We start from the raw sequence: 20,241 nt of genomic DNA, 5'->3' as shown, positions 1-20,241 counted from the left end.
ACAATCCACCCTTCTTATAACATTATTGTGGCACCTGTCAATCACATTGCTATGGAGACCACGTCCTGTCAAACAATGACAGCTCTGAGCTGTCGCTGCATGTGGCCAAGTCATGGAGTTGTCATTTTGGAGGCCTTTTCTAAGATAAAAATAGATATGAAAATACCATTGGAAGGCATGTCTAGGCATGAAACTGGTTGTTTGTCAAGAGTGGGGCCACATGTGTGTCAGGATGCATACTTGGTGATTATATATACCTTAACAAGCTAAAATACATCTGCAATGAGCACACATTAGCTGATAAGAATCCATAAACATGCACAGAGTTAACAGCTCAAACAAACTCCAATGTTGTTAAACATTAGAAGATAAGACCATTGCTTTGTCAGTGTCATTGCCTGTCAACTTTATGACATAAAGGCTGTTTAGGCTGTTGCAAAACAAGCACATGTGTCAGACATGGGTCAGAATGTACCATATTGTTCAGGTACAGTAATACAGGTAGGGAACACTTCTCACTTGCAAACAAACAGCTTGAATGAGAAACAGTGAATGGGCCTGCAGAAGACGTTCCTTCTATCTGCCTAACAACAATCCACTCCTTATCTCTCTGGATCACAAGGCTTTAGCAGGTTCAGAATCTCTCGGAATCTACCAACTCCCTGTGTTTTGAGTGAAAGCCTTTGTTTGGAAATAGCAGCTCATTGCAGAGGTACTGTACCTACACTGGCAGGCTGGTCGCAGTCATATTGAAGCTGTGTGGTTAGTTGTTTACAGAGAGGCCTTCAGGCCTGGAACACAGCAGGATGAGGAGGATGAACCAGGTTAGTGCCCCTGGCCATGACAACCCTGCCATGGAGATGACTGATGGAGTGGTCAACCAGGTGAGGAGAAAATGGCACTTTGAAGTTTAATCAATCAGCCTCTCAATGTTGTTATTTGCAGTGGGGTTATCTGTACTTCATTTTACTATTTATATTTTTGACTACTTTTACTTCACTACATTCCTAAAGGAAATAATGTACTTTCTTCCCATACATTTGACCTGACACCCAAAAGTACTCATTTTGAATGCTTAGCAGGACAGGAAAATTGTCAAATTCACGTACTTATCAAGAGAACATCCCTGGTCATCCCTACTGCCTCTGATCTGGCGGACTCACTAAACACACATGCTTTGTTTGTAAATTATGTTGGAGTGGGCCTCTGGCTATCCATAAAATAAAATAAACAAGAAAATGGTGCCGTCTGATTTGCTTGATATAAGGAATTTGAAATGATTTATACTTTTACTTTAACTTTTGATACTTAAGTATATTTGAGCAATTACATTTACTTTTGATACTTAAATATATTTAAAACCAAATACTTTTAGGCTTTTACTCAAGTAGTATTTTACTGGGTGACTTTCACTTTTACTTGAGTCATTTTCTATTAAGGTATCTTTACATTTAGTCAAGTATGACAATTGGGTACTTTTTCCACCACTGGTTATTTGTTTATATTTTTTCATTTCTTTCTAGAGTAATCCGAAACCCTCTTCTCAACACATTTTCAATCATCGCTACTCAGTTCCAAACTGTATATGATTATAGAGTGGTGTGTTACTATACTTGCTATTATTGGGTGATACATTTTAGTATTGGACATTTGAGTATGCTATGATGCAGTACTATGTACTGTAGTGTGATGTACTGTATGTGTGTCACTGCAGTCTGAACGGCAGCCAGTTGATGAAACTCAGATCTCTAAGACATCAGTGTCGAGTGCTGTGAGGGCAAATGCCCAGTGGGCATCTTACACCTGCAGCCGCTGGAAACTAGCCTGCCTTCAGTGTGTGAGGAGAAAACCCATAGGTACCATTGCAGATAACACACCAAACTCAGATAGGACTTCAAATACTCAGCACTCTTTCAGTGGACACTGGACACCACCGACTCACAGAATAACTGACAATTCAGATAAACTACTCTAACCGCCTAACCCCTGCATGCCAATATCAAGTGATTTAACCATTCAACTTCCGGTGCCAACTGCAGTTCATTCCACTGTATCTCAGCCCTTTACTTCAAGGAAGTTTCACTCACTCTCTAGTCTCAAATTGATATAATACAGTACGATAACCTTTTTGTTTAAAGGGGAATTCTTTGAGAGCATGTACAAAGGCCTGGCGGATGGAGGAGATAAAAGCTTCAACCTCAATAAAAGTCTGCTGGACCATTTCAGAGATCTGGCTTCCAGCAATCAGGACACTGATGAGGTAAGGGGTGGATGGCATTCTGCCTTTATATTGTAAATTGGGGCTAAAGGTATAGATTAAGATATAGATTAGATATGGTCTGATTGAAGGCTGGTGATATGATTCAAACAATCACTCATCCTGTTTGTTCATAGGTAGACTTTCAGTACCTGAATGATGTGATCGTAGATGGAGCCGACCCCAACTCAACAGACAGATTCGGACAAACTGTCTTACATGAGGTGAGACTTAAGTCTTTACACGTTATCAAATGACTCAAATACCTGTTGTGGCAGATCGTTCTCAGTGGCCTCCAGACAGTGTGTGTTCAACAGGGTTCTTCTGCCTGGTTGTAGATCTCGAGGGCGTGGAATGTGGACATGATGCATTTCTTCCTGGAGAGGGGGGCTGATTTTCTGCGTCCTGACTCCTACGGGGTCAGACCTCTGCATGTTGCTGCAGCTCTGGACTATGTGGAGATGATCCACTTCCTGTTGGAGAGGAAAGGTCAGAGATCAAACGTGTGTGTGCCACTTACTGTATGTGTGTGAGTACTTTTAATGTGTATTGTACTGTAGATCACATATGCATGTCCCGTCCCTTCAGCTGACATTGGTGCTACGACCAACATGGACCATCAGACGCCTCTCCATTACGCAGCTAAGAACGACACGGTGGGGGCACTCAGGGTGCTGCTGCAGTATGGGGCAGACATCTCCGCACAAGACTACAAAAAGAGAACCCCTCTACAACTGGCTGCCAACCTAGGTACTACTACCCTTACAGATGTAGGATCTTAATTTGAGGAAAATAATCCTGCAACAACAGGAATCAAATAAAATAAAATAAAATGTTATTGGTCACATACACATATTTAGCAGATGTTATTGCGGGTGTAGCGAAATGCTTGTGTTCCTAGCTCCTACATTGCAGTAGTATCTAATAATTCACAACAATACACAAATCTAAAAGTAAAATAATGGAATAAATAAATATATAAATATTAGGACGAGCAATGTCGGAGTGGTATTGACTAAAATACAGTAGAATAGAATACAGTATATACATATGAGAAGAGTAAAGCAGTATGTAAACATTATTAAAGTGACTAGTGTTCCATTATTAAAGTGGCCAGTGATTCCACGTCTATGTATATAAGGCAGCAGCCTTTAAGGTGCAGGGCTGAGTAGCCCGGTGGTAGCCGGCTAGTGATGGCTATTTAACAGTCTGATGGCCTTGAGATAGAAGCTGTTTTTCAGTCTCTCGGTCCCAGCTTTGATTCACCTGTACTGACCTCGCCTTCTGGATGATAGCGGGGTGAACAGGAAGTGGCTCGGGTGGTTGATGTCCTTGATCTTTTTGGCCTTCCTATAACATCGGGTGCTGTAGATGTCCTGGAGGGCAGGCAGTGTGCCCCTAGTGATGTGTTGGGCAGACCGCACCACCCTCTGGAGAGCCCTGTGGTTGCGGGCTGTGCAGTTGCCATACCAGGCGATGATACAGCCCGACAGGATGCTCTCAATTGTGCATCTGTAAAAGTTTGTGAGGGTCTTAGGGGCCAAGCTGAATTTCTTCAGCCTCCTGAGGTTGAAGAGGCACTGTTGCGCCTTCTTCATCACACTGTCTGTGTGGGTGGACCATTTCAGATCGTCAGTGATGTGTACGCCGAGGAACTTGAAGCTTTCCACCTTCTCTACTATGGTCCCGTCGATGTGGATAGTGGCGTGCTCCCTCTGCTGTTTCCTGAAGTCCACGATCAGCTCCTTCGTTTTGTTGACGTTGAGGGAGAGGTTATTTTCCTGGCACCACTCCGCCAGGGCCCTCACCTCCTCCCTGTAGGCTGTCTCGTCATTGTTGGTAATCAGGCCTACTACTGTTGTGTCGTCTGCAAACTTGATGATTGAGTTGGAGACATGTCTGGCCACGCAGTCATGGGTGAACAGGGAGTACAGGAGGGGGCTGAGCATGCATGCTTGTGGGGCCCCTGTGTTGAGGATCAGCGAAGTGGAGGTGTTGTTTCTTATCTTCAACTCCTTGGGGCGGCCCATCAGGAAGTCCAGGTCCCAGTTGCACAGTGTGGGGTTCAGACCCAGGGTCCTAAGCTTAATGATGAGCTTGGAGGGTACTATGGTGTTGAAGGCTGAGCTATAGTCAATGAATAGCATTCAGACGAAGGTATTCCTCTTGTCTAGATGGGATAGGGCAGTGTGCAGTGCGATGGCGATTGCATCGTCTGTGGATCTATTAGGGCGGTAAGCAAATTGAAGTGGGTCTAGGGTGTCAGGTAAGGTGGAGGTGATATAATCCTTAACTAGCCTCTCAAACTAGCCTCTCAAAGCGGTGGTCCTCTGTAGCTCAGCTGGTAGAGCACGGCGCTTGTAACGCCAGGGTAGTGGGTTCGATCCCCAGGACCACCCATACACAAAAATGTATGCACGCATGACTGTAAGTCGCTTTGGATATTTGCGTCTGCTAAATGGCATATTATTATTATTAAAGCACTTCATGATGACAGAATTGAGTGCTACGGGGCGATAGTCATTTAGTTCAGTTACCTTTGCTTTCTTGGGTACAGGAACAATGGTGGACATCTTGAAGCAGGTGGGGACAGCAGACTGGGATAGGGAAAGATTGAATATGTCCGTAAACACTCCAGCCAGCTGGCCTGCGTATGGTCTGAGGATGCGGCTAGGAATGCTGTCTGGGCCGGCAGCCTTGCGAGGATTAACACGCTTAAATGACTTACTCACGTCGGCCACAGAGAACAAAAGCCCACAGTCCTTGGGAGCGGGCCGCATCGGTGGCACTGTGTTATCCTCAAAACGGGCGAAGAAGGTGTTTAGCTTGTTTGGGAGCAAGACGTCGGTGTCCGATACGTGGCTGGTTTTCCCTTTGTAATCCGTGATTTACTGTAAACCCTGTCACATACGTCTCGTGTCTGAGCCCTTGATTTGCGACTCGGGCCGGACCGGGCTGACGACGCGCACCCCTGGCTTGGTGCGGGGTGCAGGAACAGGCACGGGCTGTGCCGGACTGATGACGCGCACCACTGGCTTGTTGCGGGGAGCAGAAACGGGCCGGACCGGGCTGACGACGCGCACCCCTGGCTTGGTGCGGGGAGCAGGAACAGGCCGGACCGGGCTGACGACGCGCACCACTGGCTTGGTGCGGGGAGCAGGAACAGGCCGGACCGGGCTGGCGACGCGCACCACAGGCTCGGCGCGGGGAGCAGGAACAGGCCGGACCGGGCTGGCGACGCGCACCACCGGCTTGGTGCGGGGAGCAGGAACAGGCCGGACCGGGCTGGCGACGCGCACCACAGGCTTGGTGCGGGGAGCAGGAACAGGCCGGACCGGGCCGGCAACGCGCACCACAGGCTTGGTGCGGGGAGCAGGAACAGGCCGGACCGGGCCGGCAACACGCACCACAGGCTTGGTGCGGGGAGCAGGAACAGGCCGGACCGGGCTGGCGACGCGCACCACAGGCTTGGTGCGAGGGATAGGAACAGGCCGGACCGTGCTGGGAACACACACCACTGGCCTTGTGCGGGGATCAGGAACGGGCCGGACCGGACTGGTAACACACCCCAGTACCTCTCGCCGTGCCTCTACACTCTCCTTCCCCCTCATGACCAATGGCCCCCGTAACCTGGTGGCCTCCTCTCCTAGTCCACAAACTCGCCCTGTAGCTGCCTCCAGCAGCCCCGTCGTCCATGCCGTGTGCCCCCCCCAAAAAATTACTTGGGGTTGCCTCTCGCCTGTCCGACGACGGCACGGTAGGCGCCGTACCTCCTCTCTCGCCAGGGCTTTAACTTTTGCCCATGGCCCTTTGCCCGCGAACATGTCCTCCCAAGACCACCATTCGCCCACCTGGGACATCGCCAACTTCTCCAGTTCCTTTCCCGGTGTTTGCTCCTGAACACGCTGCTTGGTCCTTCTTTGGTGGGATCTTCTGTCACGATCGTCGTAAGAACCGGACCAAGGCGCAGCGTGATAGGCGTACATCTTTTAATGAGTACTATACATCAAATAACAAAACAACAAAACGATACGTGAAGTCTACAGGTTCACCAACACAAACCTATACAGAACAAGATCCCACAATAAACTAGTGCCAACCGGCTGCCTAAGTATGGTTCCCAATCAGAGACAATGAGAATCAGCTGCCTCTGATTGGGAACCACCCTGGCCAACATAGAAAACACGAACTAGAACGAAACATAGAAAATACAACTTAGACACTACACACCCTGGCTCAACATTAAAGAGTCCCCAGAGCCAGGGCGTGACAGTTACCGCCGCTCTGATATCCAAAAGTTATTTCTGGCTGTATGTAATAACACAAAACAGGTTCTGGGCTAATAATGTAACAAATAACACACAAAAAAACAAAATACTGCAAAGTTGCTCAGGAGCTAGAAGCAGCGCTTCCATGTCTGTCAGCACCATCTTACTATGTGGATTATAATGAAGGGACATTTTTGTAGGGGTTGATAAATTTTTCATTAGAGCAAATCAATTCTGAAATTTCAAAGTGGAAATGACAAACTTTAGAAGCCTTTTTAAAACTCAAATAAACTTTTTAAAAAGTTTGCATTTCCTGCAACAAAAGAGTGATCAAATTACAGTTTTTCTCAGTCGCTTTGGTGCATTTTTCACATCATCCCTAACATGTGCAAAATAATAAGTGCATTTCTCAGAACAATTTGTACAAACTGCAATATACAATAGATATGTTTCTAAAGCTAGTCAGTCACTAAAAATCCTTAGTACATCTCTCAAAAGTAAATATTCATGCCAATGATCATGTCAGTGTCATCAGAATGATAAGTCATTGAGTCATTGTTCACGAACAAGGTTGTCAAAATGTTTAGGCATGTTGTCAATGGAACTGTGTACTTTGACAGTATTACCTGATGTAAACTTAGGCTACAGTTTGGATGACAGTTACTGTATTGAAAATGCACAAGGCTGCACTTCTATGGCATATATCAATTTCAACAGTACTATTTACATATTACTGTATGTGGGTTATTGATTGAAAGAGACTGGACAACCCAAGGGGCACAAAGGAAAAAAAACTAAATTAGAAAGAAACACAGGAAACCACCCCTAAGGCACAACTTTGCCCACAGCACTGTTCTAGTGCTGTCTCTACACATCCAGACGTTCCTGTCTGTCAGCCCACATATTCTCATCCACATCACACCGGATATTTTCCCTTCCAATGCAACGTGGAAAGAATCTTTTGGAATGCCTTATCCATCCTCTGCAGGCGTCTACTGTGGTGTCCTCACATGCTGCATCCATTGCAGCCAGCAGGGTTATCTGTGTGTGTGGCTGACGATCGTACACCTTCCACCTCCATGCTGAAAAGAACTCCTCAATTGGGTTAAGGAATGGTGAATAAGGTGGGAGGAATTCTATGAGCATCCTCGGGTGGGTCACAAACCATTGCCTTATGATGTTTGATCGATGGAAACTCACATTATCACAAATGACCACATACTTTGGCAAATCCTCTCTAAACAGACCCCTCTCATCATCAGGGATGAGAGCCCTGTAGAGAGTCTCTAAAAAGTTGAGTAGATGCTGGGTGTTGTATGGCCCTAAAAGGGGGATATGGATTAGGACACCATGCTCCGAAATAGCAGCACACATGGTGATATTTCCTCCCCGTTGGCCTGGCAAATCCACAGTAGCTCTGTGACCGATGATATTCCGACCCCGCCTTCTGCATTTGGTCAGGTTGAAGCAAGCCTCATCCACGTATACAAAGTTGTGAGAGGGTTCACTTGATTCCAACTCCATTATACGCTATATCCCAGAACACACAGTTGAATTTGTTTTGGTAAGGAAGAATGACATAAAATGTACATATATTGCATGTTCCTTCCACAGCAATGGAAATGTGTGCAGTTTATGCTTACTGTACTATGTAACACTATAAAATGTTGCTGTAAAGTAGTTACATAGATATATGTTTTACCTGTACATACTGGTACCGTAGCTCCTTAACTCTGTCCTCATTCCTTTGGAATGGTACACGGTACAGCTGTTTCATACTCATCTGGTTTCTATGCAGCACCCTGTCGATGGTTGAGATGCTAACCGTATGGATGTTTTCAAAGACATCGTTGTCTTCTATAATGGTCCTTTGTATTTCCCTGAGTCTCATGGCATTGTTTGCTCGGACCATGGTGCAAATAGCCTCCTCCTGTTGAGGTGTGAAAAGGCGTCCTCTGCCACCGGTTTGAGGTAATCTTGCAGTCCTATGTGTGGAAAAATGCAGTGATGCATCGCACACTTTCACATAGACAAAAACTATGCGAACACACATTTTACTGTAAAACATACAGGTGGGTGCATGTAAGGTGCAGTATGTATCTGTATAGAGTATATTTCTGTATGCTGTGAAATACAAGTGGACTACTGTAATATGAAGCATTGTAGGAAGTATACAGTATACTGCTTATATACAGTAACAGTGCACTGTACATTGGTGGACATACCTGTTCTCTCTTCGAAACGTTTGTACTATTGAGGACACGGTTGATCTCCCAATATTCGGCTGCACCCTTCGACCCGCCTCAGCCATTGTAAGGCCATGATTGACAACATGGTCTACAATAGTGGCCCTTATGTCATCAGATATGCGCCTATGTCCTCTTCTGCCTCTTCCTCTGTTTTGCCTTCCACCACGCATCCTTGCTCCTCTTCTTCCTCCTCTTGGCTGTTGACCCTGTTCGTTTCCTGGTCCATCCATTATTGGAAAATTGCAACTCTGTGTTGTGGTCTGTCTATATATGCTTGCCAATTGATTCTTCATGAGATGCACCTTTGAGCAATTTAGACAACTGGTTGATTGTTGGTTGAACTAACACTTTACATTCCTTCATGAGTGAGGGTTAATTTCACCTGCACGATTCAGCAATTTACGTTTTTGTACAAAAGGTCTAATAGAAATGTGTAAAACTATGCTTGACAGTTTATGACAAATAGTTCAAAAAATTTTGCATGTAATGGCTTATGCAAGGAACTAATGCCTAGATGTTTTGAGGGGTAAGACTATTCAACAGAGAACCATCTACTATATTTTGATCAACATGACATGAGCAATTGAAAATGTGGAAAAAAGCTGACACTTGTACATTATCAATTGCAATATGTACAAAAGCAATTGCAATTTGTTCAAAGGAATAAGAAATTGCTTTAATGATGTGCACAAGTGACTAGATGATTTGGAATTTGTACAAGTAGTATCAAGAATTGCACTTTTGATCTAAGAAATGCACCAAAGCGACTGAGAAAAACTGTAAGATCCTACATCTGTACTTGCCTCTTTGTGCACTGTTGATTCAGTGCATTTCACATTCAATGCGTTGTTTTAGAATAGAATAAAACACAACTTTATTGTCCATCTGTAGATGGAAACGTGCCCTCGACCTCACCTTACAAATAACTACATTGGACATTACACAGTTATACTGTACCTGATCATACTGCTTTTGTGGTGCTCCTGTGTGTATTCAGACCGGAGTGAGGCTGCACGGACGCTAATGGTACTGGGGGCAGATGCTGGAGTGAAGGACTCTGATGGTCAACTCTGCATCACCACCATGATTGACAAGATAACCTCAGTGGTAAATAAGGGTTGGATGGTCACGGACCCAATGAGTTACAGTATAAGGCTCCAATTGTATAGTTTGGCCTGACAATGTGCTAGTTGTTGTGAATTAGTGGGTTCTGTATGTGGTCATCCTATAGCTTTGTTTAGCTCTCTTTGGTCTTGTCAGGCTCATTTGGCGCTGAACCAGTTCCATGGGACTGACCGGATGACCAGGCAGCAGTTCTACTACCTCCACCTGCTGGAGCCAGAGCCACCCTGCAAGCAGAATCCGCAAGGACAGGGCTCACAAGGTAACCTGTTTAAACAGTAAAATAAATAAAAACTCTTTCCACAGAACCTCAGTGGGTCAAACCATGCAACCGTCGCCTAAACTGTAAACTTTTTTGTCATCTCTAATTTCTCTTTTCTTGTCTTCTAGAGAGAGTGGCCAGTGAGCCTACACATCACCAGTATGTGCTCCTCTTTAAGGCTAAACAGACTAATAAAGTGATAATGCATGAAAACTAAAATGGAGGACTACGTATGAGTCAAATTTGTCAAATGAGTCAACTAATTTGATGATAATTGCTGTAGGAATATTCTCTGAGATGTTTTTTCTCTCTCTCGCCACGGTTAGAGTTCATAGTGCACCAGGGAAAGCTGGATCTCATCATGCACCCTGTGGTTTTAAAGCTCATCACTGTCAAGTGGAAACTATATGGCTGGTCAGTTCATCAGACAGACAGACAGACAGACAGACAGACAGACAGACAGACAGACAGACAGACAGACAGAGAGAGAGAGAGAGAGAGAGAGAGAGAGAGAGAGAGAGAGAGAGAGAGAGAGAGAGAGAGAGAGAGAGAGAGAGAGAGAGAGAGAGAGAGAGAGAGAGAGAGTGGCAGGTGTGTCAGAGGGGCTCTGTCTCTCCTCTTGCCCCCCTCCAGTCTCCTGCTCTCTCATAAATAAGATACACTATATCCCTGACCATTCACGCAGTTAGACACATAGCTAAACAGATCTGTTAATACAGTACTGAATGGTGGTTCAGTATTTCACTCGGAATAGTAAACTGGTGTCTCTGTAGGTTGGTGGATTGGATACTACTACTCCTCGACTTCCTGTTTATCGTCTCCTGGACGACCGTGGCCATCTCTGTGTCTGTCATCCGAAACAAGGACCCTTATGTTTTCCCTGAGGTGAGAAAGTGAAGGAGAGAGGGAACATTACTATTTTTTCCCCTTTTTTTTCACATAGACTCTTCAGAACTACATTAAAAGGGTGATGTTTAAGATTCACACACATTTGAATCCTTCATTTGGATCCAAAATGAAAATATAAAGGTCCCAACTATTTTACAGGTCATACAGATGCTTGGACATGCTTGGATTGCTCATGAGTCATTGATAAAGTCATTGTGGACTCCATTGTAACAGCTAATGGGGATCCAAATAAATAAATATAAAAGGTATATCTTCCTGTAGGACTGGTGGCGTGTGTTTGGGGTGGTGGTAGCTCTGGGGCTGACAGTGTTGGAGGTGGGCCGGGAGGTGGCGGAGATGATAGGCTCCAGGAGGAAGCTGAGGAGCAGGCAGCGGTGATGTGAACGCCGGATCAACAATGACCTGCGCTGCCTCCCCATGTGGCCCGAGGTACAGCACCTTTTCTCACCCAGTAGACACACATAGACACACATCTTATTGAAGTTTCTAGACCTGATCTAGGCTTACACAGTTAACCAAATTAAACTGAATTAAGATCTAAGGAGAGTCCTCCTATTGGCAGTATGCCCTTCGTAAGGCTACAGGTTGTTATAATCCCACTGAGAATGTAATGTGCAACATGACATATTCTTTACATTTTTTGTCTTCCTGCTCCAAAGGAAAAAATATTATTGGAAGAGCAAATCAAGATCATCCACTGCATGAAGGGAAACTACTTACAAGACCCCTGGTAAACATGTTTGTGTTCTACACGATACATCTCATATGGATATGATTTAACTAACTGGCAAGCAGGCAATGATATCGATTTTGGCTGTGTCACAGGAACATCTTTGATTGGCTGGTGTACATTCTGCTGATGGCAGTGTTTGGGATCCATGTGGCAGATATCTTCTTGCTGGCAGGCACACTGCGAGACTACAGCCTGCGCCTCTTCGCTGTGGTCATAATTTTCCTCTGGCTCCGGCTGATGAAGCACGTCTGAGCTTTCAGGTGACCACACTGGCAACCACTAAATAGATTCCTCTTTTTGGCACCATTTCTTTACTTGATCTCACTATCCCTTCATTTTAGAGCACCAATCTGGTGGAGATTAATGAGTCTTTACTTCCGAACTTCACTATTCATGACTGTTCCTTGGTCCCCAATGGATCATGGAAGGGACCAAAAAAAGGGAAAACATAGCTAAATAGATCACCTGGACCGGTGTTAGGTTCTCATAGCAATGCATATTGTTTATGGGGTAGCTCAGGTATAATAGTGACACCTGGTCAGCGTCCTCATAGGTACATGATGTTCTCAGGTTCCATGACAACAACACCTGAATGGGGCGCTACATTGTCCCCCCCTGTAGCCATGACAACAAAGGAACTAGAGCTCATAGGCCCCAATATGGTCATGGCCCTCATGTCCAAAATAGGATACTTTTTTGAAATAGCATGTCTGGATATTTTCAAGTATAAAGTAGCCAAATATGCTGACCCACATAATACTTATACAGCTGATCTTAAAATCATTGCACCTGCTTCTGCATATTCCACAACATTACACCAATACCACTACCTTTCATCCTCATTTTGTACAGGGTTATTACATTTACATTTTAGTCATTTAGCAGATGCTCTTATCCAGAGCGACTTACAGGAGCAAATAGGGTTAAGTGCCTTGCTCAAGGGCACATCGACAGATTTTTCACCTAGTCGGCTCGGGGATTAGAATCAGCAACCTTTCGGTTACTGGCACAACGCTCTTAACCACTAAGCTACCTGCCGTTATGGGTCCTTTCATTGTCATGCTGGGGAAGATTGAGGATGTCCTACGTTTCCTCTTCCTATATGCAGAGATCTTTATCCCTTATGCATGTGTTTTCTGGATTATATTTGGAGGTAAATTGGGCAACAAATTTGATCAAACAGATACCCACAATATGAGATAGTATACCCTACTGTAGCTGTCCTAGTATGAAAAAAAATATGCATAAACAAATATATTTACAGTAAGTCTGTCTGAGTCTGTGTGAACTGTCCTCCCCAGGTCAGGTGTCAATACCCAGTATGCGGACTGTGCCCCAGCTGCTCTACAGCCTGTACCGCATCACTCTGGTGGATGAGTACGAGTTTAATGCCATTGTTGAAGTGGACTCTATCATGGCCCACTTCCTCTGTGGCACCTTCCTGGCTCTGTCCTCCATTCTGTGTGTCAACCAGATGATTGCCCTCCTCTCGGACACCTTTCAAAGGTAAGGGCCGCTAAAATTATATTTGGTGAGCTAGGGGATCCGTATGCATATAAGCCTTTACAGCTTCGAATCAAATCAAATCAAATCAAATTTTATTGGCCACATGCGCCGAATACAACAGGTGCAGACATTACAGTGAAATGCTTACCTACAGCCCTTAACCAACAGTGCATTTATTTTTAATAAAAAAGTAAAATAAAACAACAACAAAAAAGGGTTGAGAAAAAAAGAGCAGAAGTAAAATAAAATAACAGTAGGGAGGCTATATAGACAGGGGGGTACCGGTGCAGAGTCAATGTGCGGGGGCACCGGCTAGTTGAGGTAGTTGAAGTAATATGTACATGTGGGTAGAGTTAAAGTGGAAAAAAAATAAATAATAATAATATGCATAAATAATTAACAGAGTAGCAGCAGCGTAAAAAGATGGGGTGGGGGGGGCAGTGCAAATAGTCCGGGTAGCCATGATTAGCTGTTCAGGAGTCTTATGGCTTGGGGGTAGAAGCTGTTCAGAAGTATTTTGGACCTAGACTTGGCACTCCGGTACCGCTTGCCGTGCGGTAGCAGAGAGAACAGTCTATGACTAGGGTGGCTGGAGTCTTTGACAATTTTGAGGGCCTTCCTCTGACACCGCCTGGTATAGAGGTCCTGGATGGCAGGAAGCTTGGTCCCAGTGATGTACTGGGCCTTACGCACTACCCTCTGTAGTGCCTTGCGGTCGGAGGCAGAACAGTTGCCATACCAGGCGGTGATGCAACCAGTCAGGATGCTCTCGATGGTGCAGCTGTATAATTTTTTGAGGATCTGAGGACCCATGCCAAATCTTTTCAGTCTCCTGAGGGGGAATAGGCTTTGTCGTGCTCTCTTCACGACTGTCTTGGTGTGTTTGGATCATAATAGTTATTTGGTGATGTGGACACCAAGGAACTTGAAGCTCTCAACCTGTTCCACTACAGCCCCGTCGATGAGAATGGGGGCGTGCTCAGTCCTCTTTTTTTTCCTCTAGTCCACAATCATCTCCTTTGTCTTGGTCACGTTGAGGGAGAAGTTGTTATCCTGGCACCACACGGCCAGGTCTCTGACCTCCTCCCTATAGGCTGTCTCATTGTTGTCGGTGATCAGGCCTACCACTGTTGTGTCGTCGGCAAACTTAATGATGGTGTTGGAGTCGTGCCTGGCCATGCAGTCATGGGTGAACAGGGAGTACAGGAAGGGACTGAGCACGCACCCCTGAGGGGCCCCTGTGTTGAGGATCAGTGTGGCAGATGTGTTGTTACCTACCCTTACCACCTGGGGGCGGCACGTCAGGAAGTCCAGGATCCAGTTGCAGAGGGAGGTGTTTAGTCCCAGGATCCTTAGCTTAATGATGAGCTTTGAGGGCACTATGGTGTTGAATGCTGAGCTGTAGTCAATGAATAGCATTCTCATGTAGGTGTTCCTCTTGTCCAGGTGGGAAAGGGCAGTGTGGAGTGCAATAGAGATTGCATCATCTGTGGATCTGTTGGGGCGGTATGCAAATTGGAGTGGGTCTAGGGTTTCTGGGATAATGGTGTTGATGTGAGCCATGACCAGCCTTTCAAAGCACTTCATGGCTACAGACGTCAGTGCTACGGGTCGGTAGTCATTTAGGCAGGTTATCTTAGTGTCCTTGGGCACGGGGACTATGGTGGTCTGCTTGAAACATGTTGGTATTACAGACTCAGTCAGGGACATGTTGAAAATGTCAGTGAAGACACTTGCCAGTTGGTCAGCGCATGCTCGGAGTACACGTCCTGGTAATCCGTCTGGCCCTGCGGCCTTGTGAATGTTGACTTGCTTAAAAGTCTTACTCACATCAGCTATGGAGAGCGTGATCACATAGTCATCCGGAACAGCTGGTGCTCTCATGCATTCTTCAGTGTTGCTTGCCTCGAAGCGAGCATAGAAGTGGTTTAGCTCGTCTGGAAGTCTTGTGTCACTGGGCAGCTCGTGGCTGTGCTTCCCTTTGTAGTCTGTAATAGTTTTCAAGCCCTGCCACATCCGACGAGCGTCAGAGCCGGTGTAGTACGATTCAATCTTAGTCCTGTATTGACTCATTGCCTGTTTGATGGTTCGTCGGAGGGCATAACGGGATTTCTTATAAGCGTCCGGGTTAGAGTCCCGCTCCTTGAAAGCGGCAGCTCTACCCTTTAGCTCAGTGCGGATGTTTCCTGTAATCCATGGCTTCTGGTTGGGGTATGTACGTACAGTCACTGTGGGGACGACATCATCGATGCACTTATTGATGAAGCCAGTGACTGATGTGGTGTACTCCTCAATGCTATCTGAAGAATCCCGGAACATGTTCCAGTCTGTGCTAGCAAAACAGTCCTGTAGCTTAGCATCTGCGTCATCTGACCACTTTTTTATTAACCTAGTCACTGGTGTTTCCTGCTTTAGTTTTTGCTTATAAGCAGGAATCAGGAGGATAGAGTTATGGTCAGATTTGCCAAATGGAGGACGAGGGAGAGCTTTGTATGCGTCTCTGTGTGTGGAGTAAAGGTGGTCTAGAGTTTTTTTTCCCTCTGGTTGCACATTTAACATGCTGGTAGAAATTAGGTAGAACGGATTTAAGTTTCCCTGCATTAAAGTCCCCGGCCACTAGGAGCGCTGCCTCTGGATGAGCGTTTTCCTGTTCACGTATGGCCTTATACAGCTCATTCAGTGCAATCTTAATGCCAGCATTGGTTTGTGGTGGTAAATAGACAGCTATGAAAAATATAGATGAAAACTCTCTTGGTAAATAGTGTGGTCTACAGCTTATCATAAGATACTCTACCTCAGGCGAGCAAAACCTCAAGACTTCCTTAGTATTTGATTTTGTGCACCAGCTGTTGTTTACAAATATACACAGACCGCCACCCCTTGTCTTACCGGAGTCAGCTGTTCTATCCTGCCGATGTAGCGTATAGCCCGCTAGCTGTATGTTGTCCATGTCGTCGTTCAGCCACGACTCGGTGAAACATAAGATATTACAGTTTTTAATGTCCCGTTGGTAGGATAACCGTAATCTTAGATCATCCAATTTATTCTCAAACGATTGAAGATTGGCTAATAGGATTGATGGGAGAGGCAGTTTACTCGCTCGCCATCGGATCCTTACAAGGCACCCCGACCTACAGTGGGGAAAAAAAGTATTTAGTCAGCCACCAATTGTGCAAGTTCTCCCACTTAAAAATATGAGAGAGGCCTGTAATTTTCATCATAGTTACACGTCAACTATGACAGACAAATTGAGAAAAATTCCAGAAAATCACATTGTAGGATTTTTAATGAATTTATTTGCAAATTATGGTGGAAAATAAGTATTTGGTCACCTATAAACAAGCAAGATTTCTGGCTCTCACAGACCTGTAACTTCTTCTTTAAGAGGCTCCTCTGTCCTCCACTCTTTACCTGTATTAATGGCACCTGTTTGAACTTGTTATCAGTATAAAAGACACCTGTCCACAACCTCAAACAGTCACACTCCAAACTCCACTATGGCCAAGACCAAAGAGCTGTCAAAGGACACCAGAAACAAAATTGTAGACCTGCACCAGGCTGGGAAGACTGAATCTGCAATAGGTAAGCAGCTTGGTTTGAAGAAATCAACTGTGGGAGCAATTATTAGGAAATGGAAGACATACAAGACCACTGATAATCACCCTCGATCTGGGGCTCCACGCAAGATCTCACCCCGTGGGGTCAAAATGATCACAAGAACGGTGAGCATAAATCCCAGAACCACGCTGGGGGACCTAGTGAATGACCTGCAGAGAGCTGGGACCAAAGTAACAAAGCCTACCATCAGTAACACACTACGCCGCCAGGGACTCAAATCCTGCAGTGCCAGACGTGTCCCCCTGCTTAAGCCAGTACATGTCCAGGCCCGTCTGAAGTTTGCTAGAGTGCATTTGGATGATCCAGAAGAGGATTGGGAGAATGTCATATGGTCAGATGAAACCAAAATATAACTTTTTGGTAAAAACTCAACTCGTCGTGTTTGGAGGACAAAGAATGCTGAGTTGCATCCAAAGAACACCATACCTACTGTGAAGCATGGGGGTGGAAACATCATGCTTTGGGGCTGTTTTTCTGAAAAGGGACCAGGACGACTGATCCGTGTAAAGGAAAGAATGAATGGGGCCATGTATCGTGAGATTTTGAGTGAAAACCTCCTTCCATCAGCAAGGGCATTGAAGATGAAATGTGGCTGGGTCTTTCAGCATGACAATGATCCCAAACACACCGCCCGGGCAACGAAGGAGTGGCTTCGTAAGAAGCATTTCAAGGTCCTGGAGTGGCCTAGCCAGTCTCCAGATCTCAACCCCATAGAAAATCTTTGGAGGGAGTTGAAAGTCCGTGTTGCCCAGCGACAGCCCCAAAACATCACTGCTCTAGAGGAGATCTGCATGGAGGAATGGGCCAAAATACCAGCAACAGTGTGTGAAAACCTTGTGAAGACTTACAGAAAACGTTTGACCTGTGTCATTGCCAACAAAGGGTATATAACATAGTATTGAGAAACTTTTGTTATTGACCAAATACTTATTTTCCACCATAATTTGCAAATAAATGCATTACAAATCCTACAATGTGATTTTCTGGATTTTTTTCTTCTCATTTTGTCTGTCATAGTTGACGTGGACCTATGATGAAAATTACAGGCCTCTCTCATCTTTTTAAGTGGGAGAACTTGCACAATTGGTGGCTGACTAAATACTTTTTTCCCCACTGTATGTCCACGATATCTCCGTCTCTTTCTCATGCGAATGACGTGGATTTGGGCCTTGTCGGGTGTCTGTAGGATATCCTTCGCGGCCGCCTCGTTGAAGAAAAAATCTTCGTCCAATACGAGGTGAGTAATCGCTGTCCTGATATCCAGAAGCTCTTTTTGGTTATAAGAGACGATGGCAGAAACATTATGTACAAAATAAATTACAAATAACGCGGAAAACACACATAATAGTACAATTGGTTACATTTACATTACATTTTACATTTTAGTCATTATCAACAATATACCGTACTTGAGTGAGTACATGACTGTAAGCTCATAAGAATGGCGCCGGAGAAGATGGCTGCCGTTTTACAGCCCCCTGGTCTAAGGCACTGCATCGCAGTGCTAACTGTGCCACTAGAGATCCTTAGACCAGGGGGCTGTAAAACGGCAGCCATCTTCTCCGCCGCCAACTGTGCCACTAGAGTGCCTTAGACCAGGGGGCTGTAAAACGGCAGCCATCTTCTCCGGCGCCATTCTTATGAGCTTACAGTCATGTACTCACTCAAGTACGGTATATTGTTTGTCTACATCAGGTATAAGTGTTTGTCTCACTCTCAACAAACAAACATATCACTCAGTATGCATCTGTCACTCTCAGCATCAGTATGAATGAGTGTATCACACTCACTGTGTGCATGTATCTCTTCTGTCAGGGTGTATAACAATGCACTGGCCAATGCAGTGATGCAGCAAGCAGCCATTATCCTGCAGGTGGAGGAATCCATGCCCCGTCTCTGCCGTTTCTATGATGACCAGCACATCCACCGCTTCTGTGCCTCGCTTGGGGAGTTTTACGATGATGACATCAGAACTGACCCAAAGCGGCATGCAGAGATGAAGACGATCACCACTCAGATCAAGGTGCCAGGATGGTACACAATCTTTAACACCTGCATTTGAACTGTACGTCTGTATATATCTGTGTCTGCCTGTGGGTGGTTAAGCTCAGGGAGGGAGAGTGCTTGTTTCTCTTAAACATGCTTTTTTACTTGTTCCGACACTTCAGGAGACCCTAGATGAGTTCCTGGAGATGCAAAACGAAGTGAATCGCTCAGAACAAGGAAGATCTGATGAGAGTGACAGGGGCTCAAAGTAGGCACAGCACTGCCTCTCTTTTACCTGAATTTAGGAGTATGACACAGCTTCGCTGTATTGTGGAATATTTCCAGGCGTGTGCCAAGATCTATCTCTTCTTGTCTATCCTAGGGGAGGCGCTTCTCATCCCCTGTGCAGGGGGAACGCCTACAGACTCTGCAGAGGCTCCAGATGGACCAGACCCAGCAGAACCAGACCTCAGTGCCCTGAGGGCAGACATGAAGATCCTGCAGCAGGCCCTGATCCACCAACTGATCCAGTCCCAGACCAGCTCATGTTAGTACTAGGTTGACCTCACAGAGAACCTTCTGTATAGGGCCTATATACTAAGACAGACCAGATAACTAGTCTAGTGCAGTCTGACTGGGTCAAAGACTAAACAAAGAGTAAAGTCCATTCAAAACCAGAGAGAGTGCATATATAGAGAGCTAAAATCTGAGTCTTTACACATGATGACGTAATTCGTACTGACATCATTTAAATAAGAGAAGGCCTACCATAGAAATATAATCTATGGAGTTTACTCTTTGTTTAGTCTTTGACCTCGTCAAACTGCACTACATTAATTATATTTATATTAGGCCTACTATGTTAACCTGTCTCTGTGCCTGTTTCTTCTGTGTATATCTGTGCTAGAGTATATGTTTCACAGTCTCCTGTCTGTCCATAGCTGATAGATTACATTATTGTGTCTCTGTGCAGGCGTGGGCTGTGGTGTGAAGGCAGCAGAAAGCACTGGGTCAGAGACCGTCGAAGCTCCACCATACAGGTGAGGTATCACTGGTTTATGCATCTTGGTTTTCTGTAGTGTCTCTTTGTTGTAAGCCTGTAATTGCATGGTGCACTCTGCAGATGGCCACAGTGTGTCTCAGAAGTCTGTCTAATTTGACCTGTTTACTTTGAACTCATTAGTGTTGTAATCTCCAGTCCTCCAGGGCCTCAACAGGCTGACTCCTCGATGCTGAAGATGACTGTAACCACAGAGACTGCACCAGCACCAGCAACCAGAGATACAGGACCAGGAAATAAGGATGAAGCTTAGATTATGATGCTGGCTTTA

General features: G+C 45.3%; 1 protein-coding gene across 1 annotated transcript; it reads left to right on the top strand.

Annotated features, from left to right (window-relative positions):
* Positions 1 to 806: 806 nt before the first annotated feature.
* On the top strand, positions 807 to 19,462 carry LOC121574707 (transient receptor potential channel pyrexia-like). Its single transcript, XM_045222683.1, has 17 exons — positions 807 to 884; positions 1,715 to 1,856; positions 2,139 to 2,260; positions 2,395 to 2,481; positions 2,596 to 2,746; positions 2,846 to 3,007; positions 9,772 to 9,881; positions 10,035 to 10,158; positions 10,287 to 10,298; positions 10,485 to 10,572; positions 10,932 to 11,043; positions 11,329 to 11,441; positions 11,893 to 12,046; positions 12,830 to 12,953; positions 13,102 to 13,306; positions 18,740 to 18,958; positions 19,216 to 19,462. Exons 1-17 carry the CDS (start codon positions 807 to 809, stop codon positions 19,460 to 19,462), a joined length of 2,250 nt encoding a protein of 749 aa, XP_045078618.1.
* The last annotated feature ends 779 nt before the right edge of the window (positions 19,463 to 20,241 follow it).

The sequence above is a fragment of the Coregonus clupeaformis genome, chromosome 1 (assembly GCF_020615455.1).
Source record: "Coregonus clupeaformis isolate EN_2021a chromosome 1, ASM2061545v1, whole genome shotgun sequence".
Taxonomy (NCBI): Eukaryota; Metazoa; Chordata; class Actinopteri; order Salmoniformes; family Salmonidae; genus Coregonus; species Coregonus clupeaformis.
This window is presented reverse-complemented; position numbering and strand designations above follow the sequence as displayed.